General features: G+C 46.1%; 1 protein-coding gene across 1 annotated transcript in view; it reads right to left on the bottom strand.

Moving 5' to 3' along the window:
* The window catches only part of polq (polymerase (DNA directed), theta), an 84,905-nt gene that overhangs the window by 7,936 nt on the left and 65,387 nt on the right, over positions 1 to 11,582 (bottom strand). The window contains 7 exon segments of the mRNA XM_031809091.1: positions 2,719 to 2,816; positions 6,114 to 6,225; positions 6,976 to 7,150; positions 7,319 to 7,447; positions 7,976 to 8,169; positions 8,424 to 8,619; positions 8,778 to 8,980. Of these exon segments, the coding sequence (XP_031664951.1) occupies positions 2,719 to 2,816; positions 6,114 to 6,225; positions 6,976 to 7,150; positions 7,319 to 7,447; positions 7,976 to 8,169; positions 8,424 to 8,619; positions 8,778 to 8,980 (1,107 nt within the window).

Raw genomic sequence — 11,582 nt, 5'->3', positions numbered from 1 at the left:
GCAGAAAATCCTTGAATCAGTCATAGAGCCCATTGCCCTTTATGGTTGTGAGGTCTGGGGTCCGCTCACCAACCAAGAATTCACAAAATACGACAAACACCAAATTGAGACTCTGCAAAAAATATCCTCAGTGTACAACGTAGAACACCAAATAATGCAGAACAGAATTAGGCCAATACCCGCTAATTATCAAAATCCAGAAAAGAGCCGTTGAATTCTACAACCACCTAAAAGGAAGCGATTCCCAAACCTTCCATAACAAAGCCATCACCTACAGAGAGATGAACCTGGAGAAGAGTCCCCTCAGCAAGCTGGTCCTGGGGCTCTGTTCACAAACAGACCCCACAGAGCCCCAGGACAGAAACACAATTAGACCCAATCAAATCATGAGAAAACAAAAAGATAATTACTTGACACATTGGAAAGAATTAACCAAAAAAACAGCACACTGCCCACAAAATGGGGCGGAATCTGAGCTGCACCTCCTAACCTCCTGCCAAATATATGACCATATTAGAGAGACATATTTTCCTCAGATTACACAGATCCACAAAGAGATTGATAACAAACCCAACTTGTTTTTATAAACTCTCATATCTACTGGGTGAAATACCACAGTGTGCCATCACAGCAGCAAGATGTGTGACCTGTTGCCACAAGAAAAGGCCAACCAGTGAAGAACAAAACTCCAGGGTAAATAAATACAACCCATATTTATGTTTATTTATTTTCCCTTCTGTACTTGAACTATTTGTACATCATTACAACACTGTATACAGACATAATATAACATTTGAAATGTCTTTATTCTTTTGGAACTTTTGTGAGTGTCATGTTGACTTAATATTTTTATACTTCTGTATATTATCTAGTTATTATAGCTATTATTATTATATATTATTGCTTTGGCAATGTAAACATATGTTTCCCCTGCCAATAAAGGCTTTTACATGTTAAATTGAATTGAGAGGGGGGGGGGGGGGGGAGTGTGAAATTAGGAATAACATAAAAGGTCCTATGTGGCTCAGTCGGTAGAGCATGGAGCTTACCCATCAAGGGTTGTGGGTTCAACTCCCGCTGGGGTTACCATTTGTAAAATGTATACACGCATGACTATTAATCGCTTTGGATAAAAGCATCTGACACACACATGTAGGGTTGGATAGAGGGCCCTCTTGGCCCAAAGACTATTTTACCATTGAGACCTTTCACCATTTTGAAGTACTCAACTGGATCACAGAAATATTGCAGCTATTCAATACAATACAACTTCAGGAATGACAGGGTGCTTCAAATAGGACGGACAGGCAGACAGACACACGGGCAGACGGACAGGCAGACAGACACACGGGCAGACAGGCGGGCGGGCGGGCAAGCAGGTACCATTTGTATCAACTCTCTGTGGCCTGGCAGTAAGTGGTCTGACATGGTACCATTAGTATAGACTCTCTGTGGCCTGCCTGACATTGTACCATTAGTATAGACTCTCTGTGGCCTGCCTGACATTGTACCATTAGTATAGACTCTCTGTGGCCTGTCTGACACAGTACCATTAGTATAGACTCTCTGTGGCCTGTCTGACATAGTACCATTAGTATAGACTCTCTGTGGCCTGGCAGTAAGTGGTACCATTAGTATAGACTCTCTGTGGCCTGGCAGTAAGTGGTACCATTAGTATAGACTCTCTGTGGCCTGTCTGACATGGTACCATTAGTATAGACTCTCTGTGGCCTGTCTGACATGGTACCATTAGTATAGACTCTCTGTGGCCTGTCTGACATGGTACCATTAGTATAGACTCTCTGTGGCCTGTCTGACATGGTACCATTAGTATAGACTCTCTGTGGCCTGTCTGACATGGTACCATTAGTATAGACTCTCTGTGGCCTGTCTGACATGGTACCATTAGTATAGACTCTCTGTGGCCTGTCTGACATGGTACCATTAGTATAGACTCTCTGTGGCCTGTCTGACATGGTACCATTAGTATAGACTCTCTGTGGCCTGTCTGACATGGTACCATTAGTATAGACTCTCTGTGGCCTGTCTGACATAGTACCATTAGTATAGACTCTCTGTGGCCTGTCTGACATAGTACCATTAGTATAGACTCTCTGTGGCCTACCTGACATGGTAGGTGGAGGAGTTACCTGTGAAAGGTGTTAGGTAGAGGAGTTACCTGTGAAAGGTGTTAGGTAGAAGAGTTACCTGTGAAAGGTGTTAGGTAGAGGAGTTACCTGTGAAAGGTGTTAGGTAGAGGAGTTACCTGTGAAAGGTGTTAGGTGGAGGAGTTACCTGTGAAAGGTGTTAGGTAGAGGAGTTACCTGTGAAAGGTGTTAGGTAGAGGAGTTACCTGTGAAAGGTGTTAGGTAGAGGAGTTACCTGTGAAAGGTGTTAGGTAGAGGAGTTACCTGTGAAAGGTGTTAGGTAGAGGAGTTACCTGTGAAAGGTGTTAGGTAGAGGAGTTACCTGTGAAAGGTGTTAGGTGGAGGAGTTACCTGTGAAAGGTGTTAGGTAGAGGAGTTACCTGTTGTTAGGTAGAGGAGTTACCTGTGAAAGGTGTTAGGTAGAGGAGTTACCTGTGAAAGGTGTTAGGTAGAGGAGTTACCTGTGAAAGGTGTTAGGTAGAGGAGTTACCTGTTGTTAGGTAGAGGAGTTACCTGTGAAAGGTGTTAGGTGGAGGAGTTACCTGTGAAAGGTGTTAGGTGGAGGAGTTACCTGTGAAAGGTACAAAGGCGTGTCTCATGCTGACGGAGAAGGCCACGGCCCCTTCAGGAGGAGGAGCTGGAGGTCTGATTAGCCTGGAACGGCCCCGACTGAGAAGGAAGAACATCATGAGCTTATTCTGCGGATTGTTTTTAAGCACCCAGGCCTACAGTCGGGAGGCCTGGAATATGAGCAGTTCGGCAAATACCAAACAGCTGATTGTTGAGCTGCGGCTGTTAGTGAGCATACAAATACAATTGTAAACAGTTTGGCTAGGCCTACTGAAAAGAGGAGAATCTCAACTGTCCGTAGCTACCAAAGCTATTTCTCAACTCCCAAAATGTTGCAAACAGCACCATTTTAGCCTACAGACGGAGTATCTTGTATTGAGGCTGAATGGACATATCATTGGGTGAGTCAGTGAGTGGACATATCATTGGGTGAGTCAGTGAGTGGACATATCATTGGGTGAGTCAGTGAGTGGACATATCATTGGGTGAGTCAGTGAGTGGACATATCATTTGGTGAGTCAGTGAGTGGACATATCATTTGGTGAGTCAGTGAGTGGACATATCATTGGGTGAGTCAGTGAGTGGACACCCAAAAATACTCGTTACATTTTAAATGCTTAGGACAGGAAAATTGGCCAATTTGCGCACTTGGTTATCCCTACTGCCTCTGATCTGTCGGACTCAATAAACAGAAATGCAGCGTTTGTAAATGATGTCTGAGTGTTGGAGTCTGTCCCTGGCTATCTGTAATGATGTCTGAGTGTTGGGGTGTTCCCCTGGCTATCTGTAATGATGTCTGAGTGTTGGAGTCTGTCCCTGGCTATCTGTAATGATGGCTGAGTGTTGGAGTGTTCCCCTGGCTATCTGTAATGATGTCTGAGTGTTGGAGTCTGTCCCTGGCTATCTGTAATGATGTCTGAGTGTTGGGGTGTGTCCCTGGCTATCTGTAATGATGTCTGAGTGTTGGGGTGTTCCCCTGGCTATCTGTAATGATGTCTGAGTGTTGGAGTCTGTCCCTGGCTATCTGTAATGATGTCTGAGTGTTGGGGTGTGTCCCTGGCTATCTGTAATGATGTCTGAGTGTTGGGGTGTTCCCCTGGCTATCTGTAATGATGTCTGAGTGTTGGGGTGTGTCCCTGGCTATCTGTAAATGATGTCTGAGTGTTGGGGTGTGTCCCTGGCTATCTGTAATGATGTCTGAGTGTTGGGGTGTTCCCCTGGCTATCTGTAATGATGTCTGAGTGTTATTGTGTTCCCCTGGCTATCTGTAAATGATGTCTGAGTGTTGGGAGTGTTCCCCTGGCTATCTGTAATGATGTCTGAGTGTTATTGTGTTCCCCTGGCTACCTGTAATGATGTCTGAGTGTTGGAGTGTTCCTTGGCTATCTGTAAAGGATGTCTGAGTGTTGGAGTGTTCCCCTGGCTATCTGTAATGATGTCTGAGTGTTGGAGTGTTCCCCTGGCTACCTGTAATGATGTCTGAGTGTTGGAGTGTTCCTTGGCTATCTGTAAATGATGTCTGAGTGTTGGAGTGTTCCCCTGGCTATCTGTAATGATGTCTGAGTGTTGGAGTGTTCCCCTGGCTATCTGTAATGATGTCTGAGTGTTGGAGTGTTCCCCTGGCTATCTGTAATGATGTCTGAGTGTTGGAGTGTTCCCCTGGCTATCTGTAATGATGTCTGAGTGTTGGAGTGTTCCCCTGGCTATCTGTAATGATGTCTGAGTGTTGGAGTGTTCCCCTGGCTATCTGTAATGATGTCTGAGTGTTGGAGTGTTCCCCTGGCTATCTGTAATGATGTCTGAGTGTTATTGTGTTCCCCTGGCTATCTGTAATGATATCTGAGTGTTGGAGTTTTCCCCTGGCTATCTGTACATTTTAAAACAAGAAAATGGTGCTGTCTGCTTAATATATATAAGGAATAATATAAGGAATTTGAAATGATTTATACTTTTACTTTTGATAGTTAAATAGAACCAAATACTTTCTGACTTTTCCTGAAGTAGTATTTTACTGGGTGACTTTTACTTGAGTAACTTTCTATGAAGGAATCTTTACTTTTACTACAGTATGACTATTGGGTACTTTTCCCACCACTGGTTATTGTGAAGGTTAGGGTTAGTAGTTATAGATGGTTATTCCCACCCAGTCCGGCATCCATCTTGTCAAGGTTAGGGTTAGTAGTTATAGATGGTTATTCCCACCCAGTCCGGCGGCCATCTTGTCAAGGTTAGGGTTAGTAGTTATAGATGGTTATTCCCACCCAGTCCGGCATCCATCTTGTCAAGGTTAGGGTTAGTAGTTATAGATGGTTATTCCCACCCAGTCCGGCATCCATCTTGTCAAGGTTAGGGTTAGTAGTTATAAATAGTTATTCCCACCCAGTCCGGTGGCCATCTTGTCAAGGTTAGGGTTAGTAGTTATAAATAGTTATTCCCACCCAGTCCGGCATCCATCTTGTCAAGGTTAGGGTTAGTAGTTATAGATGGTTATTCCCACCCAGTCCGGCGGCCATCTTGTCAAGGTTAGGGTTAGTAGTTATAGATGGTTATTCCCACCCAGTCCGGCGGCCATCTTGTCAAGGTTAGGGTTAGTAGTTATAAATGGTTATTCCCACCCAGTCCGGCATCCATCTTGTCAAGGTTAGGGTTAGTAGTTATAGATGGTTATTCCCACCCAGTCCGGCGGCCATCTTGTCAAGGTTAGGGTTAGTAGTTATAGATGGTTATTCCCACCCAGTCCGGCGGCCATCTTGTCAAGGTTAGGGTTAGTAGTTATAGATGGTTATTCCCACCCAGTCCGGCGGCCATCTTGTTAGGGTTAGTAGTTATAGATGGTTATTCCCACCCAGTCCGGCATCCATCTTGTCAAGGTTAGGGTTAGTAGTTATAAATAGTTATTCCCACCCAGTCCGGCGGCCATCTTGTCAAGGTTAGGGTTAGTAGTTATAAATAGTTATTCCCACCCAGTCCGGCGGCCATCTTGTCAAGGTTAGGGTTAGTAGTTATAAATAGTTATTCCCACCCAGTCCGGTGGCCATCTTGTCAAGGTTAGGGTTAGTAGTTATAAATAGTTATTCCCACCCAGTCCGGCGGCCATCTTGTCAAAGTTAGGGTTAGTAGTTATAAATAGTTATTCCCACCCAGTCCGGCGGCCATCTTATCAAAGTTAGGGTTAGTAGTTATAAATAGTTATTCCCACCCAGTCCGGCGGCCATCTTATCAAAGTTAGGGTTAGTAGTTATAAATAGTTATTCCCACCCAGTCCGGCGGCCATCTTATCAAAGTTAGGGTTAGTAGTTATAAATAGTTATTCCCACCCAGTCCGGCGGCCATCTTGTCAAGGTTAGGGTTAGTAGTTATAGATAGTTTAACAGTATAATAAATAGTTATTCCCACCCAGTCCGGCGGCCATCTTGTGAGGGCGGGCTCTCCTCCACCACAGAGGCCATCTGGATCTCAAAGTCCTTCGGAACGTTCTGGATGTTTGGCTCTGTGAAGCTCACTCTGCCTGTGCACAGACACGCAGACAGACACGCAGACAGACACGCAGACAGACACGCAGACAGACAAGAATCCATCACAACATACACAAGCAGACTGATGTATAAATGATCAGTGTGTGTCATCCATCAGTACATTCATCTCCAGATAGCTAGGTGGACCAGTCATAGTCAGTACATTCATCTCCAGATAGCTAGGTGGACCAGTCATAGTCAGTACATTCATCTCCAGATAGCTAGGTGGACCAGTCATAGTCGGTACATTCATCTCCAGATAGCTAGGTGGACCAGTCATAGTCAGTACATTCATCTTCAGATAGCTAGGTGGACCAGTCATAGTCAGTACATTCATCTCCAGATAGCTAGGTGGACCAGTCATAGTCAGTACATTCATCTTCAGATAGATTACCTGTAGCAGTGTGTGTGTGTGTTACCTGTAGCAGTGTGTGTGTGTGTGTGTGTTACCTGTAGCGGTGTGTGTTACCTGTAGCAGTGTGTGTGTGTTACCTGTAGCAGTGTGTGTGTGTGTGTTACCTGTAGCAGTGTGTGTGTGTGTGTTACCTGTAGCAGTGTGTGTGTGTGTGTGTTACCTGTAGCAGTGTGTGTTACCTGTAGCAGTGTGTGTGTGTGTTACCTGTAGCAGTGTGTGTGTGTGTTACCTGTAGCAGTGTGTGTGTGTTACCTGTAGCAGTGTGTGTTACCTGTAGCAGTGTGTGTTACCTGTAGCAGTGTGTGTTACCTGTAGCAGTGTGTGTTACCTGTAGCAGTGTGTGTCTGGGAGACAGGATGTATTCTATCCATAACCAGCAGGGGGTGATGTCGTTTCTCTCTCTGCAGGGGAAACACCACCGTTGTCAAGGCGTTGGTGATCCTCCTCCACTCCAGAATCACCCCCGGCAACGGGTGGAGGGAACTGAGCTTCTCCAGGATGTCCTGATGATGTCACGTTTTATTCACATATGATGTCACAGAGCAGGACCAATAACTTCACTGTGTGTGTGTGTGTGTGTGTGTGTGTGTGTGTGTGTGTGTGTGTGTGTGTGTGTGTGTGTGTGTGTGTGTGTGTGTGTGTCTGTGTGTGTGTGTGTGTGTGTGTGTTACCTTGGTGGTACTGAACGGTTTCCCCAACCCGGCGCGTCCTGTTCCTCTCCTGCTGTACCCCAGGGTCTTCTTACCCCTCCCCCCGCTCAAATCACAGCTGGGAGGCAGGCGCAGCTCACGGAACAACACCTGACACACACACACAGAGACAGACACCCACACACACAGACAGACACCCACACACAGACACCCCCGCACACAGACACCCCCGCACACACAGACACACACACAGACACACCCACACGTCAACAACAGAGTAGGAGGAACAGACAGACAAACAGACATGATGATGCAGAACCTTAGAACAATACTTCTCTCCCCTTGAGATGTTGTGGTAACCTTGGTGATACCCTGAACACCTAGTCAAAACCGTGGCGATACCCTGAACACCTAGTCAAGACCATGATGATACCCTGAACACCTAGTCAAAACCTTGGCGATACCCTGAACACCTAGTCAAGACCTTGGTGATACCCTGAACACCTAGTCAAGACCTTGGTGATACCCTGAACACCTAGTCAAGACCTTGGTGATACCCTGAACACCTAGTCAAGACCATGATGATAGTTACAACAAATAAACAACAAATATATGAAATGTCTGGTGGTCCGGAGGTGATTTTGGGGAAGCCCTAGAACCCCCAATCCCCCTCCCTACCTGTGCCACATCCTCGGTGCTAGTCAGAGAGAAGTTGTGTCCAGCAAGGCTGTAGGCCTGTGTCTCCAGAGCTGACAGCTTGGCCTGCATCACGTGTTTCTGCCTGTCACATTCCTCCCAGCTGAAGCCAATCCCATTCAGCTCTAGCAGCGCCAGGCACACCTGGGAACGCATCTCCACACTGCGGAACACATCTACATACACACAGATGACAGACACCCCAGAGAGAGAGAGAGACAGACAGAGTGAGACAGACAGACAGACAGAGCGAGAGAGAGAGACGGACAGAGAGAGAGAGACAGAGAGAGAGACAGAGAGAGAGAGACGGACAGAGAGAGAGAGAGAGAGAGACAGAGACAGAGAGAGGAGACAGAGGGACAGAACAGAAACAGAATGATCAAAAACTGAGACATAAGGTAGAAGTCTGGCTGTCAGATGTGTTCCTTACCTATCAGTCCATCTTTCTCCAGCAGGGTAGTGAGGTGACCCATGGTGCTGTGTATTAGCACGCTGTCTATGGCTGCTCGTAGGCGAGGGGAGTGTGTGTGTCCATCCAGCAGCAGTAGTTCTGAGGGACAGTAGCAGGTGACCATGTTGGTTAGAGTTCTCTCCTCACTACCTGGGTCCAACAGCCAAGACGCCACCTAAACTCACACAGACAGACGATAGACACACACAGACAGAGATAGACACACACAGTTAGATAAAACTCCACCTACACAGCTTGTATATAAATGTCTGTGTGTGTGTATATCTGTGTGTGTGTGTGTGTATATCTGTGTGTATCTGTGTGTATCTGTACCTTCATGTCTTCACAGGGTCCTTCCAAGGAGATACCATAGCTCAGCACCAGTGTCTTGTATACCTGGATGATGTCATAAGTCATGACCACACCCCCTGCCCCGTCAGCCAATGACTTACTCAGACAGGCTCTCATCTGCTCCACCCTCTCTCCAACTGGCAAATCAGCAGCCAGTGGGGGCGGGGCCAGACTGGAGCATATCTCTGTGGGACAGTAATTCCATGTTCATGACATGTCAGAATGAAAACACAACCTGTAGATGGTTTCAACTACCTCAGATGGTTTCAACTACCTCAGATGGTTTCAACTACCTCCGATGGTTTCAACTACCTCCGATGGTTTCAACTACCTCCGATGGCTTCATCTACCTCCGATGGCTTCAACTACCTCCGATGGCTTCAACTACCTCCGATGGCTTCAACTACCTCCGATGGCTTCAACTACCTCCGATGGCTTCAACTACCTCCGATGGCTTCAACTACCTCAGATGGCTTCAACTACCTCAGATGGCTTCAACTACCTCAGATGGCTTCAACTACCTCAGATGGCTTCAACTACCTCAGATGGCTTCAACTACCTCAGATGGTTTCAACTACCTCAGATGGCTTCAACTACCTCAGATGGCTTCAACTACCTCAGATGGCTTCAACTACCTCAGATGGCTTCAACTACCTCAGATGGTTTCAACTACCTCAGATGGCTTCAACTACCTCAGATGGCTTCAACTACCTCAGATGGTTTCAACTACCTCAGATGGTTTCAACTACCTCAGATGGCTTCAACTACCTCAGATGGCTTCAACTACCTCAGATGGCTTCAACTACCTCAGATGGCTTCAACTACCTCAGATGGCTTCAACTACCTCAGATGGTTTCAACTACCTCAGATGGCTTCAACTACCTCAGATGGCTACAACTACCTCAGATGGCTTCAACTACCTCAGATGGTTTCAACTACCTCAGATGGCTTCAACTACCTCAGATGGCTTCAACTACCTCCGATGGCTTCAACTACCTCCGATGGCTTCAACTACCTCAGATGGCTTCAACTACCTCAGATGGTTTCAACTACCTCAGATGGCTTCAACTACCTCAGATGGTTTCAACTACCTCAGATGGTTTCAACTACCTCAGATGGCTTCAACTACCTCAGATGGTTTCAACTACCTCAGATGGCTTCAACTACCTCAGATGGTTTCAACTACCTCAGATGGCTTCAACTACCTCAGATGGCTTCAACTACCTCCGATGGCTTCAACTACCTCCGATGGCTTCAACTACCTCAGATGGTTTCAACTACCTCAGATGGCTTCAACTACCTCAGATGGCTTCAACTACCTCAGATGGCTTCAACTACCTCAGATGGTTTCAACTACCTCAGATGGCTTCAACTACCTCAGATGGCTTCAACTACCTCAGATGGCTTCAACTACCTCAGATGGTTTCAACTACCTCAGATGGTTTCAACTACCTCAGATGGCTTCAACTACCTCAGATGGTTTCAACTACCTCAGATGGCTTCAACTACCTCAGATGGCTTCAACTACCTCAGATGGCTTCAACTCAGATGGCTTCAACTACCTCAGATGGTTTCAACTACCTCAGATGGCTTCAACTACCTCAGATGGTTTCAACTACCTCAGATGGTTTCAACTACCTCAGATGGCTTCAACTACCTCAGATGGTTTCAACTACCTCAGATGGCTTCAACTACCTCAGATGGCTTCAACTACCTCAGATGGCTTCAACTACCTCAGATGGCTTCAACTACCTCAGATGGCTTCAACTACCTCCGATGGCTTCAACTACCTCAGATGGTTTCAACTACCTCAGATGGTTTCAACTACCTCAGATGGCTTCAACTACCTCAGATGGCTTCAACTACCTCAGATGGTTTCAACTACCTCAGATGGCTTCAACTACCTCAGATGGTTTCAACTACCTCAGATGGTTTCAACTACCTCAGATGGCTTCAACTACCTCAGATGGTTTCAACTACCTCAGATGGCTTCAACTACCTCAGATGGCTTCAACTACCTCAGATGGCTTCAACTACCTCAGATGGCTTCAACTACCTCAGATGGCTTCAACTACCTCAGATGGTTTCAACTACCTCAGATGGCTTCAACTACCTCAGATGGCTTCAACTACCTCCGATGGCTTCAACTACCTCAGATGGCTTCAACTACCTCAGATGGCTTCAACTACCTCAGATGGTTTCAACTACCTCAGATGGTTTCAACTACCTCAGATGGCTTCAACTACCTCAGATGGCTTCAACTACCTCAGATGGTTTCAACTACCTCAGATGGCTTCAACTACCTCAGATGGCTTCAACTACCTCAGATGGTTTCAACTACCTCAGATGGCTTCAACTACCTCAGATGGCTTCAACTACCTCAGATGGTTTCAACTACCTCCGATGGCTTCAACTACCTCAGATGGTTTCAACTACCTCAGATGGTTTCAACTACCTCAGATGGTTTCAACTACCTCAGATGGTTTCAACTACCTCCGATGGTTTCAACTACCTCCGATGGCTTCAACTACCTCAGATGGCTTCAACTACCTCAGATGGCTTCAACTACCTCAGATGGCTTCAACTACCTCAGATGGCTTCAACTACCTCAGATGGCTTCAACTACCTCAGATGGTTTCAACTACCTCAGATGGCTTCAACTACCTCAGATGGTTTCAACTACCTCAGATGGTTTCAACTACCTCAGAACGCCAGTACAGCTAAAGAAACAATACAGTCCAAAATCCACATAAATAGATTGTTGTATTTAACTGCTGGAATGTTCCA

Source organism: Oncorhynchus kisutch, linkage group LG29, assembly GCF_002021735.2.
Source record: "Oncorhynchus kisutch isolate 150728-3 linkage group LG29, Okis_V2, whole genome shotgun sequence".
Classification (NCBI taxonomy): Eukaryota; Metazoa; Chordata; class Actinopteri; order Salmoniformes; family Salmonidae; genus Oncorhynchus; species Oncorhynchus kisutch.
Note: the sequence above shows the minus strand (reverse complement) of the source record. Positions and strands in the feature narration are given on the sequence as shown.